Here is a 25,841-nt window from a genome sequence, read left to right as displayed (position 1 = left end):
AGCCGTGCCTCCGGAAGTACTATGGATTGGATCGGATTTACCTTTATTAGTCTCGCAGTGAAGAAATTTACATTTCACAGCAGCAAAATTATGAAAGGAAGCGGAAAGGAAAGAAAGAAGTACAAAAACAAAATACAGAAGCTGCCAGAAAGCCAACTCCTGTTCTTTTGACTCCTCTTGAACTCAAAAGAGAAAAAAAGGAAATAACAAATAATATGACAACACAAAAACAGTCATTCATTCTTAAAGCACTTTCTGTACCCTTTTTGTTGCATGAAGCAGTTCTAGATGAAAGAGGCAGTTGATCAATCGCGTTGCTAAGCAACAGCGGGAATCCCTATGTTGTGCATTTAGTTCAGAACCAAGTGGGTTCTTGCGATGGTTTTGGGGGAATAATTTTTTGGTTATAAAGTTTACATTATAAAAGTGTGTGTTGGAAGAAAAGTCTGCAAAAGGAAATGTAATCACATTAAACCAGGTGGCCCGGTAGTCGAGTGGGTCGCATGTGTTCTTCACAGTGCAAAGGTGTCATGATCTGGTTGGCGACCAACGGGGGGCGCTGTCGGCCCCGCCTGCACCTGCACAGGTGCTGGTCGTCCCGATCAGATTGGCGACCAGCGGGTAGCGACGTTAGCCCTGCCGGCAGCCTCGCAGGTGCTGGTCGTTATAATCAATGACACTTAAAAGGACACCTGGCACGATCATCCGGTGCCGATTCATTGTTTGTTTGCTGCTTGTTTGCTGCATGCATTGTGTACGTGTTTGTTTAACCTTGGCGGACTTTTACACTCGGTTTTCTTTTGCTACTTTGTATTTTTTCCATTCAGATCATTTTGATGTTTTACATTTTGTTCCTGCTGACTTTATTTTAATACAATTTGTCAAACAACCTCTTGCTCCCTCCTGCCTGCTTTTTGGGATCCGAACCCGCCATCACCACCTCGCAAAACGTGACAAAAGGTACCTGGTTCAATTCCAGCTACAGCCATCCTGTATCGATCTTGCATGTCGGGCCTGTGTGGGCTTTTTCCTGGACCTCTGCTTTCCTCCCACGTTCCAAAAACGTGCATGCCAGGGTGATTGAACACCCCAAATTGTCCAGAGGTGTAAGTGAGTGCACGGATGGTTGTTTGTTTCTATGTGCCCTGCGGTTGACTGGCAACCGGTTCAGGGTGTCCCCTGTCTACTGCCAAAAGCAGGGAAAGGCTGCAGCACAACCCATAACCCCAGTAAGGAGAAAACAGTTGAGAGAATCAGAATCATCTTTATTGCCAATGATGTAGAACACGCAAGGAATTTGTCTCTGGTGGAACACGCTGCACTAGTATCATCATTTAAAAAATTGCAGAGGTACTATACAGTCATATTTGGGCTACTGTTAATAGCGTTAATGGCTTGGGGGAAGAACCTGTTTAAATGTCTGCTGGATTTGGTGCGCATGGATCGGTAGCTCCTGCCTGAGGGGAGTAGCTGGAAAAGGTGGTGGGCAGGGTTCGCAGGAATGAAAGAATTATGTGAACTTTGGACTTTGAAATGTGGCTCTGAAAGCATAAAAAGGGTCAAATGAAGAGGTTTGACAGTACCATTGCATTAGGTGGGGTGCCGATAAACGTGTAACTGAATACTTTTTTTTTTTATCATAATGACAAAGCAGATGAGTTATTGCAGCAAACTTGTGATGTAACGAAAAAAAAATCATATTTGAGACTATTTTTTACCCGTGACTGAGGTGGCATTAAAATTAAGCATTTTAATGCAGTAATGTAAGCAGTTTTTTGGGAGTGTGTCACTGCATTTTTATTCACTATGGCAAACTGGTGCTTACATGTTATGACCCACAACCAAATAATCCTCTTGAGAATTAACTTTTCAAATATTACAATCAGCATCAGAAACCTCAATGTCACTGAAATTGTAAGCTTGTGTAACAAGTGTTTTTCAGTTATTTGGAAGTGACGAAACACTGCGAAAAGGGTTATTGTTTCGGGCACGAGGTTTGATTCACGGGAGCCAATCATACCAACCAAGGGGTTAGCGTAGGCTAGGGGTTAGGAACCTATGGCTCGCGAGCCATATATGACTCTTTTGATGATTGCATATGGCTCGCCGATAAAACTAAATACATATTGTCGTTTTTTTTTTTCGCCGTTCATTTCCCATTGGGGCTGCAGTTGGCGGAAAGCGCAATTTTGATTGGATGTCACTGAGCTAAGTCGGCCGAAAGCGCCATTTTGATTGGATGATTGTGGCCGCCATGTTAAAACAGGTAAACACCCCTTTAAATGAGCCCAACTAGTGCACTTCAGCATGAATGCACCGGAGCATTTGAGGAGAGAAAATGTTCTGATTCTAATTTGCAATGAAACAATATCATCGATGAAACAGTCGAATGTCAGTGACATTTTAACAAGCCCCTTGTTAACGTTAGCATCAACATACTTCTGTGAGAAGTAGATTGCAGATAGCAAGTGTGGAAGCTTATGAGCCGTTTGCAGGCTAGCTAGCAGTAACTTCGCCTCTGGACCGACAAGTTGAATTTCATTCCGATCGTTTGCCTGGATTTTTACCAATCACGAAGAACGGAAAACCTTTTCATGTTAACGGTGAGTACTATCACAAAGTTATTTTAAATAATACATTCTGATATTTTGTTGAAAAGTGGCCGCGCGTGCGTGTGTGTGTGCACGCAAGTGAGCGTTTGTATGTGCGCGCGCGTGTGTGTGTGGCTCTCACTGAAAAACATTTCTAAATATTTTGCTTTTATGGCTTTCTTAGTCAAAAAGGTTCCCGACCCCAGGCGTAGGCAAAGAAGCAAGACGGTAGTTGTAAAAACAAGAGAACTTTATATTGGATATAAATAATAATCATAAGACATTTCATTGATAAACGCCTTTCAAAATACTCAAGGTCACTTTACAGTCACAGGATAAGCAGTGGCAGCCACACGCGCCAGCGTACATGACAGCAAACTTATCACAGTAAAAAACAACTGCAATGTAATCTCTCTTAGTTGTCTCTTTTAAAGCCAATTCAATTAGTGATGCCCTTTTTTTCTTCAGTATGACCTACCCAAAAACAACCATGCCTATTTACCAAGTTCTTCAAAAAATAACATTACTTAAACAATACAAAAGTCGAAAACAGTCTCTCCAGATGTATGCATATATTCTTTCAGTTGGCTCGTCACCACCCTTGTACCCCTTTTCCCGCTCTTCTGGAATTCACCGTAATGGAATCACTTCTTAGAAGCCACGCTAATCCCAGCGTTGTTGTCTGGGTAGGAAACTCCAAAAAAGACTCGGCCTAAATGGGCCAAGAGTGTCGGCAATGAAATAACTACAGTAACTAATATCAAGTAACCAAATACCCCATACTATGAGACATTGTACACTTAGCAGAATAATGTTGAACGAGTGCAATGTGGACGCACTGATACCAACAGCTATGTTCGCGAGGAACAGTGCCCAACACCTAAGGAAAGTGACTATATTTTAGCAAGTGGTCTTAACTAAACACGCATACCTTTCAAGCCTCTGAGCACACTCACTGCGTAAAATGAAGCACTCGCCCTCTCGAAACATTTATTTGTTTGGTAGTTTATTTGTATTTATTTTTTTACATGAACCATATCCTCTTGTAATTTGTCACGTCAACTCCCCAATTGCCTCGTGCCATAACCTGGGTTACACAAAGTCCCTCCGTGCTTCATCCTGTCATCGATGAGAAGGTTTCTTCAGCCGTCATCTGTACAAAAGTGAAGGTTTCGGACGTTTCGCCTCCTATCCAAGAGGCTTCGTCAGCGAACTAAAGTCTGACTTAGTTCGCTGACGAAGCCTCTTGGATAGGAGGCGAAACGTCCGAAACCTTCATCCTGTCATGTTTCCGTTCACACGCTGGGCAATGAGGAAGTGTCATTCGAGTATTTCAGCATTCTTTGAAGGAGACAACCTTTGAACTAAGTGACCAACAAACTTGTCCCACCACCACCACCACCACCTTGCCCTTCCCATCTGGTGTCAGGGCAGAGTCCAGAGACACATGACAAACAGTACTACCGGTAGTAGCTTTAAAAAGCTGATCTTGCTATGTGCAGACAAGACGAAAAAAAACATTGAGAATTCCCTTTTGACGACCTTTAGTTGCTAATCATGGATTCGGGCATGTGTTTCTGCAGTGATAGATTATATTGTTTATTTTATTTTTACATTCAGTTACATTCCCGTGGTTGGAAACCATTGAAGCGCAGTGGCATTGTAGCAGAAGTACTGATGCACTTGCATCATTGGAATTTTGTTCCCACCTTCAATGAAAAGTGCTGCAGATGTTGTGTGGTATTAGACTGTGCAGCAGCTGATCAAAGCAGCAGCGGCATGCGACCCTCCTCATTCCCACAGAAATGCCCCTAATCCTCACCCCCTTCTTGCATGTAGCCTAAGCGGGAAGCCAGTGCTCAGCTCAGGGACAATGTAAGGTATTTTGTGACCCCGGAAGAAAGGGGCATACTTTCCATGAATTTCACAAGTGGAGCCATCTACTATTATATGACAGACAGCTGGCAGAGGATGAAAAAAGGCCTCTGCAACTTTCTTCCATATCTCCACCCCTAGTTGCAACTCTTGTCCTCAAATCAGACCAATGTCGTAGTTCAAAGGAGCTGTGGCAGGCAGCCCGGTGCCACAAGGCATCCATAGAAGGATGAAAGACTGAGAGTAGAAGAAATGAAAGTAGCTAGCCATATGGTTACCTTACATATAACATATAACTCGTGAGAGTCAACCAGACCTGCAATAATAGCTCATGGAATACTAAATTATTACGGTTCTGTAGTTGGCACACTCGGGTCAATTAGTCGAGCCCGGAGTTCAAGGCAAACAAGGCACATCGGCATTGAGTTGTTAATGCTACTCGCATTAACTATCCACAGCGGTGGAGTCAGCCTCAAGTGTAAACACTAAGATTCAGGCTGAAAACTGTACATTGTTTTCCCATACTTCTGATTGCGATCTGAGAGCATGTCTATTGTCAATTTGTAATCTGCAATTCCTTTTATGGAAAATATTCATTGTGCATGAACTATGAACGGCCGTGGGAAGCAGGACGGGGAGCTCATATCTTTAATGATTTTTTTAGGTGGCCAGTGATTGTGAGGCTGAAGAGCAGATGCAAGAGATAGGGAGAGACAAATCCAAAATGTCAGATGATGTACGCAAGGAGAACATTTAAAGGACAACCGACGTCTCCGGACAAGTTGTGTCCATAATTTGTAAAATGGCTTCAAATGACTTCTACTCAGCGTATTTTACAAAGATTCCACCGCATATAGCTATATTTTACGTTTTAAGACTTGCGCTGAATATTCAGGAAGACTTGTTTTTGAGTTGGTGACGAGTCCATACGTGACGTCACTGAAGGAACGCCCCTGACCAAAAAAAAGACACATTGTAGCAGTCCTTCCATCACGTCAATGTATTTTGCTGTACTTGTTTGTTCTGGGGACCTCGTGTTGCACCCAAAAGCCGCCAGAGGAGGGCGACCAAGCGCCATGGAAGGAATTTATCAGCCTGTGGAAACGGGCTGATTAATTCCTCACAGGAGCTTGGACGCAATTTTTTGTCTCTTTTTGGGTGATACATTTTCCCCCAATGTTGCCTCAAAATGGCACAGAATAAATTATTTAATCGATTGCAAACATGTATGCTTTCCTCTTCAGAACTATTTGAATCATACTCATAACTGGATGTGTAACAAGAAAGCATATTGTCCGAATCTGAAGCCATTGTTTTGATTCTCCAGCAATGCAAGATGTCTTGCCGTGACGTCACGAACTGGGGGCGGGACTTTCTAAAAATGCCCAATTCGCAGCTATTTTTTTTGCAGATTTTGGACACTAAGTCATTTTTATTGGTGTTTTGCATTTGAATAAAAATATCATACTGCGTGTTTTGGGTATTTTAGATGCTATAAAAAGTTTTTCTGATGTCAGTTAGGAAACAAAAAAGTGATGTCGGTAGTCTTTTAAGGAGCAAAAGAGAGCATCGAAAGGGGGAGGGGGGAATCGATCATGGGACAAATTGGGAATGGGGGCGCGAGGGAAGACGTGACGGTGGGGAGATGTCAGCCAAGGAAATAATCTATATTCAACAACAAAGTTATTTTTCATATGACTGGCCAGGACGTTATGCTCACATTGCAGATGTGTAGGATTGGGTTCTGGATTTCCTGTGTGGAGATTGCAAATTCTCTCAGTGCCTGTGTGGGTTTTATTTCTGGGTACTCCGGTTTCCTTCCATATGCTAACATACAAGTCAGATTAATGGTTAGACTAAATTGAACGTAGGTACGCATGTGAGCACAAAAGGCTGTTTAATATGTGCTCTTATAGCTTGGATGGGAATGTCTGGTAAAGGACTTAACATGCCTACCGCACGTAAAGAATCTATGACTTTGCATCTAGGATGACCTTACAGTATGCATGTCATTGGAAGAAAAAACCCATTGCAAGCACCAAAGCGCAAAAAAAAACATGCAAGCAAGCAGCTGAGCGCTGGACCCTGCAACTCCAAGCTATGAGGCAGTAATGCTTCGCCACTATTCCACTGTTATGCCCGCACACTATTTTATATGAAACACGAAAATAAGTGCAGAGGGGTGAAAGCATATTGAGTTTGAGCTCTGGAACATGTGAAATGTGATTATGTAATTACATAACGACTCAGTACTGGGCCATTTAGTAAGAAAGACCATTTGATGTCAGGTGAGGACATGGACGTCATCATCATGGTATGATTCTGCTGATTTTGTACAAAACTCCATAAGTAAAAATGTATTGAAAAAAAGATTAGAACATGAACAAAATTCATGATTGGATATTCAGTGTGAAAGACCTGAAGAAGGTGCAATCAATTACTACCACAGTGGCCGTTTTCCATTTCACAGCTTGATATTTATGATTGTATTGTTTTCTGTAGGATAATTATATCTTTGCAAATACATTACTCTGGGTAACTGACAAATTACAAATCTGAATTTAGATTAAACCAACATTGCCATGGTAAACCAAGAACCAACTGGACAGATATTGTATGCTTTGTTTGGATGGATTGTAGTAAAATACACTTACTAATTGAAAGTTATGAGGTGGGTTTACACAAATATATATGTACTGAAGTATTTACCGTGGAGCCAAATGTATCTATATCCATTGTTTCCTATGGGAAATTACTTTTGAATCATGAGGGGATCCTTTCAAGTGTCTATTCATAAAAAGACTAAACATGTACAGTACCTGACAAAAGTCTTGTCGCTTAGTCAAGCTGTAGGAACAACAAATAACTTGACTTGTAGTTGATCTATTAGAATCAGAAATGGTTTATATGAAAGGCAAAGCCCCCTAGATTATGCTTATTATACAAAAATAAAGTTTTGTATCATTCATTTACTTGTATTATTTAATTAGGACAAAAAGGTCAGATTTTGCTGGGAAAAATTTTGTCGAATACAAAAATAATGTTGAAATTATCCATATATTTCATTCTGAAGACACAAATATGCTATAATACATCAGAACATAAAGACATGATGCCTCCTTAGAAAAAGAATGAATATCGTGTATGGCTCCCGTGGACTGCATCCATACGTCTCGGTAATGACTCAATTAACTTATTGATGAAGTCATCTGGAATAGCAAAGAAAGCAGTCTTGCAGGACTCCCAGAGTTCATCAAGATTCTTCGGTTTCATCTTCCAAGCCTCCTTCTTCATCTTACTCCAGACATGTTCAATAACGTTCATGTCAGGGGACTGGGCTGGCCAATTCTGGAGCACCTTGACCTTCTTTGCTTTCCCGAACTTTGATGTGGAGGCTAAAGTATGAGAAGGAACATCATCCTGCTGCAGAATTTGCCCTCTCTTGCGGTTTGGGATGTAACGGGCAGCAAGAATTTCTTGATACTTCACGCACACCCCCATACTGGATGTAACCCCAAACCATGATTTTTCCTCCACCAAACTTGACTGTTTTTTGGGTGAATCTTGGGTCCATGCGGGTTGCAACAGGTCTTCTGCAGTATTTGCGGCGATTGGGATGCTGTTCAATGGACGACTCATCAGAAAAATCAACCTTGTGCCACTTTTTCATTGTCCATCCTTTCTGCAAGCTGTGGGCCTTAGCAAATGCAACACGATAGTTTAGTTGTCTACTGTGTAATGCTGGTTTCTGAGCACTAACTTGGCCATGGACACCACTGCGTGAGAGAATTCGACAAACTGTTCTTGTAGATATAGGGGTTTCTCCGCATGTATGTACTTTGTCTTATCCTCTCCACTTGACGTTTAGACACATTAAAGATGTCTCAGTGGCAGACTTTGTCTTCAGGCACTTGTTGATCATTGCCGAGACGTATGGATGCAGTCCTCCAAGCTCACGGGAGCCATACACGATATTAATTCTTTTTCTAAGGCATCATGACTTTATGTTTTGACGTTATTGTAGCATATTTGTGTATTCAAAATCAAGTACAGTAAAGTCTCGTTATATCGATATCGGATATATCGATAGTCCCGGTTATATCGATACTATTTCTATGCACGCACGGAGAAAATTACATGCAAACAGGGTCGGATATATCGATAGTCCCGGTTATATCGATATTTTTTCGGACTCCCTTGAATATCGATATAACGAGACTTTACTGTATATGTATAATTTCTACATCATTTTTGTATGCGACAAGACTTTTGTCCAAGCAAAATCTGACCTTTTTGTCCTAATTAAATAATAAAACTCAATGAATGCTACAAAACTTTATTTTGGTATAAGCATAATCGAGAGCAAGGGTCGAGAGCCATATATGGCTCTTTTGATGATTGCATATGGCTCACCGATAAATCTAAATACATATTCTAGCTATTTTCTGTTCATTTTCTGTTGGGGCTGCGGTCGGCGGAAAGCGCAATTTTGATTGGATGACACTGACCAAGGTTGGCAGAAAGCGCAATTTTGATTGAGTGATACTGGCCGTCAGTTGAAACAGGCCCCTTTAAATGAGCCCGAGAAGTAAAAACAAAGTACACTTCAGCTTGAATATACCGAGGATTCGCCTTTGTGGAGAGAAAAGGTTCTGATTCTAATTTGCAAAGAAACAATACCATCGATGAAACAGTCGAATGTCAGTGACATTTTAACAAGCCCCATGTTAACGTTAGCATCAATATACTTCTGCGAGAAGTATGTTGCATAGCAAGTGTGGAAGATATCTAATTTAAAACAGATTCTTATCTGACAGACCGTGTATTGTCGGTGTTCAAATACCTGACATGTTTTAAATTAGATATCAAGTAGACAGGATGAACTTATAACAACTAACAACTAAGTGTGGAAGATAATGAGCCGTGTGCAGGCTAGCTAGCAGTAACTTCGCGCATGGAGCCGGCAAGTTGACTTTCATTCCGATCGTTCCACTGAATTTTTACCAATCATGAGGAACGGAAACCATTCATGTTAACGGTAAGTACTATCACAAAGTTATTTTAAATATTAAATTCTGACATTTTGTTGAAAAGTGGCCGTGCATCTGTGTGTGTGTGTGTGTGTGTGCGTGTGCGTGTGCGTGTGCGCACGCACACACGCCCAGTGAGAGCCACAACACGCACGCGTGTTGTGGCTCTCACTGAAAAACATTTCTAAATATTTTACTTTTATGGCTCTCTTCGTCAAAAAGGTTCCCGACCCCTGATCTAGATGCCTTTGCCTTTCAGATAAGCCATTTCTGATTCCAATAGATCAACTACAAGTCAAGTTATTATTTGCTGTTCCTACAACTTGGATAAGCGACAAGACTTTTGTCAGGGGCTGTATATGCAGATGCAATCGTGAGTCCAATCTGCACAAGTTAGAGACACAAGGGAATTGATGACAGACTGAGTGTTTCTCTCTCTGTTTTAACAGTGACCAACGAGGCGGACTGGAGAAAGCTTGGATCTTCATTAAGCCTTTAAACCCTTTCAATCATCAGGTCAGCAGCCCGCCTCTGCGGAAAAGGCCCGTGGTAAGAACGGAAGGATGTAGTTGAGCTTTTAGAGTAATTGTACCGCTGTTGTCTTTTGAACATGTCTCCACTCTACGAGGAATAGAGACATAAAGAAGCGGACTTGCAACTTAATTAATATGGGTGAAACAGCACCGGGCAAAAAGCATTGCGAGCTATTCAATTACCACAGGCAGTATTATATCTCCATATTGCCATTTGGCCATATTGATTTTGTGTTGATTTGAATTTTAATTACGGCGAACGTCTTTAGGAGACCGATTACATGCATTCATTACGTGTGGCCAAATGCAACCACATGCTGTGCAAGGCAATAAAGCCCAAACTTATTATTTGCAAATGTGCATCAGAGCAACACTGCAATATGGCTGCTGTAGAAATATGTTTGTATAATACCAGATCATTGTGCAATAAAAAGATATCATTTGGAATGGCTGAAATATGGAGGCAAAAAAAGTAGTATTATCAGCTCGGTCTGATCAGATAGCTCTGCATTTTATTAGTGTCACATTGACTTTTTCCTCATACCTCATAAGTAAAACAACACGGGAATTACCCAGAAAGCACCATAGAGAGATGTCACAGACTTCACACAAGGAGCTAAATAAAACAATCTGGGGTCTGACAAAATTCATTGTAACTAGAGGGACTTCTCTGTTACTTTTTACCTTTTGCTCATTCATCCTGAACGCATAAAAAATGAACAAAGCAATAGATTTACAAGAGTGTGCAATTTAAGAGCTAACAATTCCAGTTTAATGGGGTGAGCATGGTGCAAAATGCAGTAAAGTGTTGGCGTGCCGTTGATGAGAGTTTTTGCAAAGGTGGGTAGGCTAATGAATCTAAATAATTTAGCGCGCTGCGCTGGCTTGGTAAAGAACTCAAGGTCCTTGGCCTCTTGGGAAACTTGGTGCCAATGTGCGTTTGGGATCACTATGCTATTTCCTTTTCAAGCACACACATGCAAACACACACACAGTGCTTTTGGAAGAGGGCCATCAAGGCAGTGGATGGTCGGTTTCATTACTTGCTGAGTAAAAGATCGACTGGCTTCAAACTCATTACTGTGTGACTCTGACCTGAAAGCTATTCAAACAAAACATAACTTGATGGCATATCGCGTTTGTGAAAATGATATTTTATGATATGTGAAAATGATATTTTAATGGTCTATGTTTGGTTACATTTTATGTTCTGTGGTGTGCTGTGACATTTTACAAATGTAAAATGCTAATGCTTGACTCAAAAAAGATTGGCCAAAATCATCACAACAAACCACCTGATATTACACCTCCTCTCTTATGAATTGCAAGAATGGAAACAGGAAGTGAGCGAGTGAGTAGTAGTGAGCGAAAGTTATTCTGTGTTGCTCTGAGCAGGCATATAAATAGCCGAGCCGCAAGCCACTTATCCTCCATGGGACGGTGAACCATGTGCAGTTTGACCATGTATAACGTCATGCTAACCTCATGCATGCCTAACCGATGATCAGTTCCGTCGTTTGCCAGTTTTACATTTTTAGCTAGACTTGGGAAAACATGATGCTTATTGAGGTCAACCCTGCTGCAATTTGTTAATGGCACCATAAGTAAACATGTTTTGATCAGTTTGCACTCAGGGAGGGCATAAAATAATTTAAGTGACAGTCAATCAATTGGAGGATTGAATTCACTTGAATGACTCACCTGATCATATCAGTATATTTGTCTCATTCGTACACTGGTAAGGATTCAGCAAATTCCAAAAATGTTTCTCACATTTCTTCAGAAAAAAAAAACTAAATAAAAATATTGAACCAATGATGACATTTTTTCTGAGGTTGACCAGGGAAATTCAACAGACTTCAAAGCCTCCGTTCATGTTGGACAAACAGGTAGACTACACAAAGATGGTATGTGAACATCTGTCCATTATTTGAAAAGGAAAAAAAAAAAACTCAAAAGACTTTTCAATTCATTAAATCCAAGATGGTGCCCGAGTAGGCAGCCGTCGGCAAGTGCTCTCACGAGCCTTGTTATTTTTTTTTTTGTTTTTTTTTATGACTGTTTTCTTTTGTTACTTGTTAATATGATGACTGACACTGTTGTTGTGCGTCGTGTGGAACGGATGTGGATTGTTTATCAGCATTTTTGCCCACGACATTCATCAAGGAGGAGACTCTGCTGAGCGGTTGCGCCTTCTCGGCAGCACGAGTATGCCAGCACAGTTTTTGATTGGTAGGAATGGCGGTGCCATTTGACTGTCATCTCTGGACAGCTCTGGGCCGATTGTGCTTTTTTTGCGCCTGTAATGGTCTGCATTTTCACAGCCCCGCTTTGTTTAGTGGAAAGGGGAAGAAGAAAGGAGCGTCAGCGCAGAACGCCAATGCTTATGTGGAACTGTCGTGGCTTTCAATTGAAGCGGATTTACGTGGGACAGGAGATGTGAGACAATATCTTTTTGTCAATGGAAGCTTCAGCTTCATGTTTGCTTACAAAAGTTAGTTTGTAGCAGACATGCACATTACACCACGATGTCTCTGATCCACTGGTGAAAATCAGGCTAAGATCCTCTCCTCATGTAAAAAAGAGGGTGGCGAAAGTCTTAGGACTGAATGACAGTCTTTGTCCTTGGTGTTGTGACACATTTGTTTTTTTTTTCTTTCTTTTGTTTCTGACTTCAAGATGGCGCCACATGAGTGGCCGCCTTTACAGCAGCTCTGTTATTTTGTTTTTGCTGCAATGAAATGTAAATTTCTCCACTGTGAGACAAATAAAGGCTCATGTAATTTATCTCATCTAAAAAGTGCTGTGATGAAAATGGACAAATTAAGGATTGCTTAGTTATTATAACTGAAACGGGCCAACTTAAGTCTGTCTGGAACAGTCCGGAACAACAAACCAATTGACTAAATAGGACTGGTTTGAGCAGGCCCAAATCCCAATTTAGAAGCACACCGATTGTGAGCCAGTTTGAGTAGACTGACGCTGAATCACTTTCTCACCATAATTGCCGTCAAGTGTGCGTGGAACAGAACCAAGACCATAGATATTGGTTTGGTCTGCATGTGACCCAAGGTTGATCACTATGATAAGACCCAATGGGAAAAACCACACAAGGAGTGGTAAAAGACTTTAGGTTCATTAAAATAGGATGAAGAGTATGATTTTCAGAATAAAAAGTACTTTGAGCTTCGATCACTTTGTCACCGTTCATGAACAGGGACAAGATTTTTTTGAACCATGTTTGGGTCAAAATCATACATGACTTCGGTTACCAAACAACCTTTAGTTCAATTTAGATAGTCGTCAAGGTGCAAGTGTGAAAGTAGCCCAAGTTCTTCAGAGGACTTTAATTTACTGTAGATTATGCTGTAATCACTGTCATGCAAAAATAGCTGGGATTTATTTGTTTGGAACGGTACCAAGAACACAAAACAGTTGATTTGGTCCACACCGGATGTGACTTTAATGTCTGTGTTCATTCCTAATCAACCAAAACAAAGAAAAGTGGCTCTTTTGAAACTACTTTATGTTCTTGAACTGAAACAAACAGTTTCGATAGAAGAATATTCATCTGGCCATTTGTTTGTGTCCCCTGCGCTTCAGTACGTATAAAGAAGTAGGCAAGCCACAACAAGAGACTCCTGTGTGGGCCGCTCTGAGGAGATCAGTTGTCAGCCTGCCAAAGACGACCGTGGCTCTTTGATCCGGAGCAGCCCTCGGTAAATGCACATGTGCGCATTTGTGTTCCACCAGAGCAAAAGTGAGCTCTGTAATCTGGTCATACAGCAAAACCTGACCTGGCACGCCTCGCTTAAGGTCAGTCTGCCCTATGCTGTGGCCAAGGTGTTGAATTTTGCGATGTAATAAATGCATCAAGTATAGTCAGATCCAGATTGTGTTTAAAAAAGGCACAATGCTTTTTTTAGCCACATAGCAATAATACAATACATACTGGACTTCCGGTATCAAATGTCTGTGCAGACAAGGAACCCTTCAGTGTGGCCAAGGACTACAGTTGCGCCAGCTGCGCCTGAGAGTCAGCCAAAAACTCAGCTGAGGATGGTTGTCTCCACTATCTGGCCGGATCGACCAGTCTAAACCAGCTTAACGTGTAAGAATGGCATGAAGCCCCCCACATCCATGCACCCCCCCTCAAAAACCTCAAAATTAACGTTCTTGACATTCTCAAGAAGTCGGTGTACATTCCGCACATGCTTTCAATATAGCAACATGCAAAACTGCATGGCAGATGTCACGAGGGCAATGACACCCGCCCATGTGCGTATCAAAGTGCTATTTGGTGTCCCTTTGTGCTTGGCTGAATGAACATTAAGGCCCCGTACGCGCAGTGCCGTCGCCTTGGTGCTGAGTGGAAAGGAGGAAGGCGTTGCTCAAGTGAGTACTCAGGTGACCGGAGTTAAGCCGTCTCACATGGGATCACATGTGGAGGCGTCCCACTCAACAGTAAACATGTGTTTTTCCATTTTATTTGAAGATTGCGGCCATGTCACAATAATTCTCAATCTCATGTGTTTATTTGCCTGATGACGATAGATAACTGTGTCAATAGAATTGTACCTGTAGTTTTCTTAGGGGGTATTTTAACAAAAGCATATGGCAGGAATAATATTAAAACATAGAGGAAATCTTTGCAATTGACAAGGCAATACATAATGTATGTCATTTGACCACACTGCAAAGTACTAAATTGGGTCTGAATCAACAGACGGTGTCACGAATTGGATGCGGACCAAACTGAGTAGGAAATCCTTGGAGATCTTTGCTGTCACAAGACCCAGGAAGTCATTGGGCCTTATGTACGTGCACTGAAACCCATGACAATACTACGGTGGAGGCCCAATGAAGAAAATGGCATAGCACAAATGGAATATCTGCTATTAGGAGCCAAAGTGCATGTGGCAATTGCCAATGTCACATTTGACTACAAGAAAGGAAACTGGAGAGTGTTGAAGCATGTAATACAACATTGACAACTGCTTCATGTCATTACAAAGAGGGTACAGCAAGTCCTGAAGTATGAATGACTCTCTGTGTCTTTGTTTTGTCATATTGTCTTTGTGCTGTCATATTATTTGTTATTTTAGTTTTTTTTGTTCTTTTGACTTCAAGACGGCGCCGCGAGAGTGGCTGCCTTTCCAGCAGCTCATGTATTTTGTTTTTCTACTTTCAGTCCATTCATCACTTTGCTGCTGTGAAATGTAAATGTCTCCACTGTGAGACTAATAAATCCAATCCAACACAATTTTCACATCACGAAGTGCCAACAGCGACTGGACACAGTGGCACTGGGAAGGCTTCCCGAGCTATGCGACAGCATGTTAACCCAGCTTGGCAGGAAGTTAGTTACTGTGGCAGATGCGCTGCTGCAAGCCAGTGGGAAAGGCTCTGTAGAGCATCTCAATGACCACAAAGTCCACAGAGTGAGTTTTAGACACCCCCCACCACCCCCCATGCTGCTCCCAGCCCTACTCTCCATCCAACCACAAAGGCATTGAACCTTTTCATGGAGTGTTGATAATGGGGAGAAAGCTGGAACAGGGCCCCCTGTGTCGGAGCGCCATAAGTTGTGGTGACGGCGGCTTTGTGGTGATGTCATGCATGTCCATGGGAGCGCAGTGTGTGGCTGTGGGCTGACAAAGGCGCCTGAGGCCCGGAAGAAACAACACAAACAACAATGAAGACATATTTTAAAGGGGCACAATTTGCTACTAGTTGAACTGCAAACCTGGATTAAAATATTCTGTTTGTACCTCAATGGGTCCCTGCAACCATCGGTCACAAGTGTTAGGACTATTAAGATACTGTAGTCTTGTGGGCTTGGGAACCTATGCACCGTGAGCCTGTGAATGATTCGGATCTCAGCCAAAACAATTCCTATTGGCTTTAATGCAGTCTCAGTATACACCCTAACCTTATTTCCTGTAAGTGTCAGGGTGCATAAAGACATAAAATTCACATTCTCACTAATGGACAATTCAAAGTTGTTGATGAACTTCGCATGCATGTTCTAGAAACATGGTTGGCAGCTGAAGTACAAAGAGAACAAGGCGAAAACAGTACATTGAAAGCGACCCGATGACCGGTCATCATGAACCTGGCAGACCCTTGGCAGACAGGACATTTTTTGTTCATTGGAGTATATACAGTACCCTTCATAAAGGGTGGCACCCATCGTTAAAAATGGCCTTTGTCTTCGGAAAGAATTCAATTTTTTTCTTCCAAATAATATCGCAGCGCGCAATTTTGACCATTTCTCTTCGCTCAAACTCGGCAAATCATTCAGCAACCTGGTACGCTCCTCTTTACCCATCTACATAGGTTTTCAACAAGGTTGATGACTGGGGACTGAGATGGCAATGGAAAGAGCTTGATTCTGTGGCTGTTGAGCCATCGGTACATTTTTCTGCATCAAGAGTATGCTTAAAAATGAAAGGTTCATTTATTTTAAGGTTTTTAAAATATCCTAACAAGGGGTGCCAAAAGTGATGCGGGCATTTATGACAGATATCACCAATATCTCACCAAGATGGCGCACGAGGGGGGAGCGTTTGGCAAGTGCTCTCACAAGACTTGCTTTTGTGTTTTCTTTTGTCACTTTGTGTTGCTGTGCATTGTGTGGACCTGATGCAGATAGTTTTTCAGCATTTTTGGCCACGGCATTCATCAAGGAAGAGACTGTGTTGAGCGGTTGACCTTCTCGCCAGCACAAATATGCCAGCACTGTTTGTGATTTTGATGAATATCAGTGCCATTTGACTGTCATCACTGGACAGCTCTGGGGCGATTGTGCTTTTATGCGCCTGTAATGGGCAGCACTTTCACAGCCGGTGCTGGTCGGTGCTGTTGGACAGTCTGCGGCTGGATGGATGCATGGCATGAGGACGCGGCGATGAGAAGAAAGGAGTGCCAATGCGTATGTGGAACTATCTCGGCTTGGAATTGAAGTGGATTTATGTGGGACAGGAGATGTGAGACAATCTCTTTTTGTCAATGGTACAGCTCCATGTTTGATTTCAAAACTTGGCTTGTAGCAGACGTGCACATTCCACCATGATGTCACTGATCCACTGGTGAAAAGGATTTCATCCTCTCCTCTTTCATCTAGAACTGCTTCATGTAATAAAGTGTTTGTCTCGTATTCACACATCAGAGAGTACATGGGGAAAGTCATTACGATTGCACAACTGTCCATGTTTTTATGTTCCTGTTGTGTTTATTATTTTGCTTTCTGTTGACTATTATGTGAAGTGCTTTGTTATAGCTGCAGCTGTTGTGAAAGCGCTACATAAATTAGGGTGGATTGTATTGTAATAATTGGCAATAATTGGCAAGGAATGCCCAAAACGGTAATTTCACAACATAAGCGCGCGCGCACATACACACACGCACATGCACTCCGACATATGTAAACACGCACTGTGTGCGTATTACGTCTACCTCTAGTCTGTCAATGAGCACAGGAGAAATGTACCACGATCCTTGAGGATCACACAAGCACAGGGGAACATGCCAGCTCCTAGAGCAGGGGTGGGCAAACTTTTTGACTCGCGGGCCGCATTGGGTTCTAAGATTTGACAGAGGGGCCGGGCCAGGAGCCATAATTTGTAAAATCACTTCAAATTACTTCAACTGAGCGTATTTTACGAAGATTCCACAGCATATAGCTAGAGTTTACGTTTTAAGACTTGCGCTGAATATTCATGAAGTCTTGTTTTCGAGTTGATGACGATCCCCATGTCACGTCACGTTTGGACCGCCCCTGACCGAGAAAGCGACACACAATGTATTTTGCGGTACTTTGTTTAGTCTGAAAACTTCGTGTTGATCCGTGTTGATGGCAAAATTAGAAGGAAAAAACATAAATAACGCGATACTGAATCGTTGTGTGTTGCACCAAGATAACTATTTGATATTCGCTGACACAAATTCCCAGCTGACAAATCAGCCCATTTCCAATGGAGCTTGGGCGCCATCTTCTGCATTTTCTGGGTGCTACATTGCTGTCATTGACGGCTCGAATTGATATGGGAGGACTCCTTTAATCAATTGCAAACATTTATGCTTTCGTCTTCAGAACTATTTGAATCATATTCATAACTGGATGAGTAACAAGAAAGCATCTTCTCCGAATCTGAAGCCATTGTTTTGATTCTCGAGCAAGGCAAGACATCTTGGCGTGACGTCACGAACAAGGGGGTGGGACCTTCTGAAACTGGCCATTTCCGGATTCATTTTGAAGTCATTTTTATTGGTGTTTTTCATTTAACTAAAAATATCAGCCTGCCTGTCTTGGGTATTTTAGATGCTATAAAACGTTTTTTTCTGATGTCAGTGGGAAGCAAAAAAAATGGTGCCGGTTGTCCTTTAAATGTAGTGTGTACAAACCTCATAGCACAGTAAGAACCCAATTTATTAACTGTCTTTCAAATGTGAAAAATATCCCTGATCAGTTAATAAATTTGTCTCAAGGAATATGCAAGATGTGGCGTTTACATACTATTTCGCAGATACTTGGAGGCGGAAATGGAAATACAGTAAAGTCTCGTTATATCGATAGTACTGCTTATTACGATACTATTTCTATGAACGCAAGGAGAAAATTTACATGCCGCAGGATCGGATATATCGATAGTCCGGTTATATCGATATTTTTTCCGACTCCCGAGAATATCGATATAACGAGACTTTACTGTAGATTAAAATAACATATGCACTGTGATTTGTCAAGATTGCGTCTGTTTTTAATAAGTTTCCATCGAAGGGGCAAAGTTAAAGAAATCAACATTTATTGAAAATGGAATCACTTTCAACATTCAAAACATTTTACACAACGAAATATTCAAGCTCACTAATACCTACTTGTGTTAAATTCCGCAAAATCATGGATCGTTTGTCCTGACCGCGCGCTCTACAAACCCTCCACTGACGTCTTCGCCTTCACGCGCAAACAATACATGTGTACCGTGGCCGAGCACACAGACATAGGCTACCTGCAGTTGAAATTTGCATACTCGGCACGGCAGCCAATCAGACGCCTGCTTCTTTCTTCCGGACTTTCACAAGCGTTCTAAGGTCGTGCATTTGCATATCATTTTCCAAAGTAGATGCACAGAACCTCAGCCCAGAAGAAAGATTCAAAAGAAGCTAACAACATATGTGACGCTACATAACGCAAATTTACATTAAACCGTGACTGTAAACTTTACGTGAGACTTATGAAAGGGGCTTAGTGGCTTGTAGCAAGCGATGCAAACATTGCATTGTGTACCATGATGACAAATGACTACTGCAGCCAAATCTACACTGTAGATTTGTCATACATTATACTCTTTCATAACTGTCACAGTTTCAGTGCAGATCAAACAGACACACTTCCCCTTGAATTCTTTGAAGAAATATTCACTCTCCTACTGTGTCTGAAATTTTCTTTCTACCTTTCGCTTCTTTGGTTCTGCCATGTTTAGTAACAGGTAAATTTCTTCTGGGATTGGCCTTTTTGGTGGAGCAACTGCGTTGATCAACAGTAGCTCCCCCTGGTGTTAAAATTTAGAAGTGCGGGCAAAATTTGAAGTGCGGGCCATATTCCATTCTGTTTATAAAATTTCTTGCGGGCCAATTAAAAATGGACTGCGGGCCGCATTTGGCCCGAGGGCCGTAGTTTGGACACCCCTGTCCTAGAGGTTCACACAACGCAGCATTGCTGTAACAACATTCAACAAATGAAAAATAACGTACCTGCGTAGAAACGTAGCAGGGAGCCCATTTCTGTGTTAAGCCCTTCCTCTTGAACTCTCCAAGGGTCCTTAAATCCAAGCTTAAAGAGAAAGTCATTCTGGATCTGCAGGGGCCTATCATCTGGGCTCAGCCTCCTGAATGCTTCACCGTGCAGCTGAACATACAGTGTCAGGCTGGATTCCTCTGAGGAGCATTCGCTGTGGCCAGGGGTCAGCACTGATTTACCAGCATTGCTGTCTGGGTCCTGGATGTCAGGTGTGTTACCTGTGGAGCTATCTCTGGACAAGGAGCCGGCGCTGCTGCTTGTGGGCAGGCCGTTGGCCAAATCATTGAGACACACATTGCTGCACTGCTTGTAGGTCACACCGTTGGAGATAGGGTCCAGGCTGGAGCTGGATGCAGGGCAGTCGAGCTCCAGCTCATCTGAAGAACTACCGTATACATCGTGGCCCTCTGTGGCACTGTCAAACGATGGGCTCAGAATAGACGCATCCGTGCCAAGAATCATGTCATCGCTGAGGGAGTCCCTGTGTTCGCTGAGCCGGGCCCCGGAGCTCAGGTCATCAAAAGCGCTGCTCTCCACATCTGATCCAGAATTGAGTCCGTAGCTGTCATTGCCATTCCTGTGCTCTGAGTCATCATCATTAGGCGTATCCATGTTGGAGTTTAAGTTTAAGTCTGAAAGAGAACATGTGATGTTGCCTTGCGATGCTGATTCGGGGCTGAAAAGTTTTCCATCCTGTTGCCTCTCATCTACATTGGTCATGAACAGCAGTCTCAAATTGCCATCGGTGTGACCTCCTAAATCTGATGTTTCCAGACCAGACAAGTGATCGTATTTGATAATGGGGTCTTCATTGACCTTGCAAAGATTGTAGCTATACTCGTACTTGGCACTGCAGTTGCCATTTTGGTCCATTTTCGGATTTTCTTTGCTAATAACACGCATGACAGAGCTGGACTTGCCGCAGAGTTTGCTGAGGCGGATTGCGACATTCCCGGCAGTGGTGTCTGCGGTGCAGAGGACCGGCCTGGGAGACGAGGACGTCAGTCTGTCATAGATGTGGATGGCGCCTCGGTGGAGGTCGGTTCTCACCCACTCGCAGTCGGTGGGCTGCAGCTGCATGTTGTGCCGGTGCTTGAGCAAGGTCTTGCGATCCAGACTACGGGTGTGTAAAGACGAAGATGATAGGGCCGAGCTCATTTTGCAGGCGCCCGTGACAGCCGAGGAGGGGGAAGCAGCGGTGGTGCCGGACGCGGCCGGAGCGGCGCTGAGGTTCCGCTTCAAGCGCCTGCGTCTTAGCAGCAGGGAGCTGGAGTTCCCGGATAAGCATCGGCCGTTCAACGCCGAAATTCGGCTCGCGTGGGGAACACCATTGCCGTTCTTCGCGTCTACAGAGGAAGGAGACAGATGCCCGCCGTCGCCGTCCGCTGGAGTCCGCCAGCCGCTGGATTCTTCGCTGGGTTTCTTCGTTAACTTGTTTCTATCCTCAGCAGCCTGTACGGTCTCCATTGCCGCCAGAAGAAATCTTCCCCGCCTCAGACGAAATGACGGTGGGCACTTGGTTCCGTCGACGCTTTCTGCATTTAAAAGCCAGAGTCCGTTCCCACTGAGGTGAATACACATCAAACGGGCGGCGTCGATCACTTGTTCCGCTAAGAGTCATTCACTCCCCGCCTTTTTGTTTTCTCCTGTCACTCTCTCCTCCGTCGCTTCGAGGGAACATTTTACCGATTAAAGTCGATGAGAAAGAGAAGGCAGTGAGCGCGCAGGGACATTTCAGGGCGGAGACGTGACTACGCGACCGGCTTGGACGAAAATATACTGCTCGGATATGCAATGAACGTCGGACGACCTCATACGCAAATGCCTCCTGATTTATATTCATGAGCAGAAGTCAAGATGGCGTCGCAATACATCAACAACGCGGTGCAACGTGGTCCTTGTATTTCACTGGATCTTGATTCAGTTGTAGCCACTTTGGAGAGGATGTCTTGAAAACTACATCTCCCAAGAGATCAACTGTAAGTCACGTGTGGTTGAAAACGCATCTGTCGATGTGAACCGTTGGTTTGACCTAGCCTCCTCTCGTACATACGTACATACGTACATACGCTACGACTGTTATCTGTTGAACATCAGTGATGTTGCAGAGACGACGGTTCTATCGTGGTAGTCGGTGATAAAATTGTAATATCCGCAGAGGTTTATAAATGAAAACTTGGGCAGCATTTCTGTAAAGTGTCAATGTGAGTAAGTTTCAACCAGGCGCCATTTCACATCGCTGGCTTGGGTCAATTTGATGGCATTTCCCGCCCTCTAGAGGATGAAAAGCGAACTCGAATTCATCTCTGCTGACAAAGGCGAACCCTGGAGGCAATGAGGATGTACTGCAAAAAGTTGCACTCAGAATGATGTTTGTGAAAGTATAGTTCGTTTATCTGACTGGTTAGTTTCGAATAGCTCTGTGGCGTGTTACAGGCAATTTTTATTTGTACTATAGGGCAAGACTATATCGCATTTCATACTCACACGGACCCTACAATTTCATCACCCTGACCAACAAATTTTAAGAAGTCATGGAAACTTGTGGCTAACTTTTAGTTGTTTTCTAAACAACTATTCAGCTAATGTTAAGTGGGGATGTTATGTCTGGAGGAACGAGAGGAGACAACTTGCTTTTTCCACGATCTTTATTCCCCTTCCTAAGAGGTCTTTGATCAACTGCCTGGCGTGTCGTTGCCACTGCTTTGTGACACGATGTGACGTAATGTAGCAGTGTGTCATATGCAGCAGGGCAGTTGGGGTGGACGGAAGAATATTTGCAATATCAGTGAAAAGGGACAAATAAATCTTTACACTTCCTACAAACATGAAAATTCAGCAAACAAGTACTTCCCGTTTGTTCTGGTAACCCATGCAAAATGATGTGGCAGGCTATATCTGACCCAAAAACATTGGATTGGATCAGCCTTTATTTGTCTCGGAGTGGAGAAATGTACATTTCACAGCAGCACAGTGATGAAAGTAAGAGGAAAGTAAGTATAAAAACAAAATACAGAACCTGCTGTAAAGGCAGCCACTCTCGCGGCACCATCTTGAAGTCGAAACAACAAAAACACCAAAATTACAAATAATGAGACCCAACACAAAAGACACACTCATTCCATCTGAAGCACTTTCTGCACCCTCTTTGTTGCATGAAGCAGTTCAAGATGAAAGAGGAGAGTAAAGCTTCCTTTTCACCAGCGGATCAGAGACATCATGGTGGAATGTGCATGTTTGCAACAAGATGCAGAAATGCAGAAAGCAAACATGAAGCTGTAGCATCAATTGACAAAGAGACACCTGTTCCCACACATGAAAATGGGTATAACAGTAGCCGTCGCGGACACAGAATCAGAATCATCTCGGACTCAGACCCAGACAGAGACAGAGACGCAGCTCGCAGAGACCTGATCAGCATCGGACAGTTTGATTTTCACAGCACGACTTGCTCGACTCCACGCCATGATCAAGCTCTGGGATACATCTGTGTGTCACTTCCCTGGGAGATCTGACAACGAACCTACTTTCGATTAAAGAGAAACATTGAACTCTTGAAATCCGCTTTTATTCCAAGCCGCGACAGTTCCACATACACATCAGTGTTCTTCCTTCTCCTTCCTTCTCTTTGCGGGCTCCCTCAAGCCATGCATCCATCCAGCCGCAGACTGTCCAACAGCAGACTTTTCCGCTGAACAAAGCGTGGCTGTGAAAATGCTGTACAGTAGTTAATCCATCAGGGCAAATGTTCATGTGAAATCTTGTCTGCACCAAACACAGCATTACACAATCTTTCACACCTCAAACTATCTGTTGTGAATCTGCTTTGTTGCATATTTGCAGCTCACCTAAAAGAAAAGGGTATGGTAGAATTTCTCTGTAATTAAAAAAAAAAGCGCACACTCCAGAAATGTATCCAGAAATGTGATTTTAATTGGCATTATGTATCCTTTACATGGCATTCTTTATTACAAAACTGTGGGTCAGGAAAAAAATACGCGGAAATCGATTGAACTGTTCCAATTTCCACAGGAGAGCCAAGTGTTATTGCTGAATTCACTCCCTCCCCACAAATTTGTCAAAATGGAAATCCTCATGCGTTTCCTTAATTGTCATGTACACAATCGAGTGTTGACATTTCTATTATGTTGAATTAAGAAGTAAAAAAAATCCTGGGGGTAAAAATGCCTACATTTACAACACCATTGAGGCTAGCTGGCCGGGTGAAACTCTTTGTATGTAAACCGAACTGTGCTCCAAATGAATACAACACCCATGCAAACGATACAGCTTGAAATCATTCTCCAGGGGAGAAGATGTACAGTACTATATTTCCTGCACCTGACACACAATTTACATCTCAGTGAAATGTAATACAGGAAAAAAAATCATTATGTATCTTAAAGCTTATATGAGCTACAGTGCAAATGACTTGAGTTGTGAAGTTTTCGCTCAAGTTAAAAATCAGTCCATTAAAATCCCCTTATTTTCCAAAATAGTCACCATGTTCATTTTGGAGTGAGTCAGATATCCAATTGTCCACAAAGCGGCATTGGCAGCAGGAAACTTCATCCTGATAGTGTCCATTTTATTTACTACTAATGCATAAACTGTATAGAGCACAAAAATGACACTGTGGAGTAATGTTCAACTCATTATGAGGAAAGACTATCGCTTATAAAAAGAAAGTGTACAATCAAATTCAGGTTATGTGGAATAAAAACTGATTGTAAACAAAAAAAGACTGCAATGAGTTTTGCTCTTTGTAGTGATTTCAAAATACTTCCATCTAAAGAGCAGCAACACACATTTAGGCATCCAACACCCATCCCTCCTCAAAACCATAAAAAGAAATATAAAACATATGCACATCTGTCAGATGCATTTTTTTTTACATACAATTCCGACTCGAGTGAAGGAAATTGGTTTTGTGACTTCAATAGAAACAAATATGTACATTTGGAGAGAGTATCCTCTGGGATTCACAGTCAGCGACTTAGATGGAAATATTGTCGGTACAGTACAGGACAATACATGGGAAGAACAGGACCGCAGATTGAACTCTAGGGGGCCCAACAAACTTGCAAAAAATCAGATATTGCACACCGTGACATGACACTCCTCCCAGCCAATGCTATAAAAGATGGTTAACAACCCCCAGCCCCCTCTACATCCAGCGATGGTGCATCCTCTTACATAGTTGCTCCCTTCGAAGCTCTGTGGGGGACGACATCATCAATGCCAAGAAGAAGCATTGTGACAGGTCTGCCGGTGACTGTAATGTTCTGTCACCGTCTGAAGCCGGCAAACACAATCGAGCGCCTGCCCGAGAGCTCAGCATAGAGACGATTCACTCAGCAAATTCCATAAAATGGAACAAAGGGTGGCTTTGGAGGGGTTGGACCAATGGCAGAGTTGACTGAACTGATGTGCTACTGCAGGTGGTGGGCTAACTGATTGGTGTAATATACTGATGCAGTTGTCTCAGGCCTTGGAGGAGGGGGAAAACAAAAAGGCATTTCAAACGACATGGCCTTATTGACAAAAATGGGCACCGTTTGACTGTCCAGCACTTAAGGTTGTACCCCTGCAGTACAGCTTGACACAGCAATGGTCTACTATGGTCGGTGAAACCTGAGAAAGGAGGGGGGAAAAAAGGTTTCAACATATTTTATCACACTGAAGGGATTTGCATCTCTGACCAATGCATGCTGCATATGAATCTAACATGAGCTCACGCACTGCAGCCAGTTACTTAAAGGACAACCGACGTCACTTTTTTGTTTCCTAACTGATATCAGAAAAACGTTTTATAGCATCTAAAATACCCAAAACACGCAGTATGATATTTTTAGTCAAATGCAAAACACCAATAAAAATGACTTAAAGGACAACGGACATCTCCGGACAAGTTGTATCCATAATTTGTAAAATGGCTTCAAATGACTTCTACTGAGGGTATTTGAATAAGATTCCACCACATATAGCTATATTGCATACATGTTTGCAA

At 42.7% G+C, this 25,841-nt stretch overlaps 2 protein-coding genes across 3 annotated transcripts in view; both read right to left on the bottom strand.

Annotated features, from left to right (window-relative positions):
* The window catches only part of phlpp1 (PH domain and leucine rich repeat protein phosphatase 1), a 68,330-nt gene extending 46,724 nt beyond the window's left edge, over positions 1 to 21,606 (bottom strand). Inside the window, exon 1 of the mRNA XM_089007632.1 lies at positions 19,786 to 21,606. Within this exon, the coding sequence (XP_088863758.1) occupies positions 19,786 to 21,412 (1,627 nt within the window). The 5' untranslated portion in view covers positions 21,413 to 21,606. The remainder of the gene's footprint in view (positions 1 to 19,785) is intronic.
* Positions 21,607 to 23,744: 2,138 nt separating this feature from the next.
* The window catches only part of LOC148891832 (phosphatase and actin regulator 1), a 52,780-nt gene continuing 50,683 nt past the window's right edge, over positions 23,745 to 25,841 (bottom strand). For both annotated transcript variants that reach the window (XM_089007635.1, XM_089007633.1), the window contains exon 12: positions 23,745 to 25,465. In XM_089007635.1, coding sequence (XP_088863761.1) covers positions 25,450 to 25,465 — 16 coding nt within the window. In that variant the 3' untranslated portion in view covers positions 23,745 to 25,449. The remainder of the gene's footprint in view (positions 25,466 to 25,841) is intronic.

The sequence above is a fragment of the Hippocampus bargibanti genome, linkage group LG11 (genome assembly GCF_051943395.1).
Source record: "Hippocampus bargibanti isolate YZ-2025 linkage group LG11, ASM5194339v1, whole genome shotgun sequence".
Lineage (NCBI taxonomy): Eukaryota > Metazoa > Chordata > Actinopteri > Syngnathiformes > Syngnathidae > Hippocampus > Hippocampus bargibanti.
The sequence above is the reverse complement of the archived record's forward strand: the minus strand, read 5'-3'. Positions and strand labels throughout refer to the sequence as shown.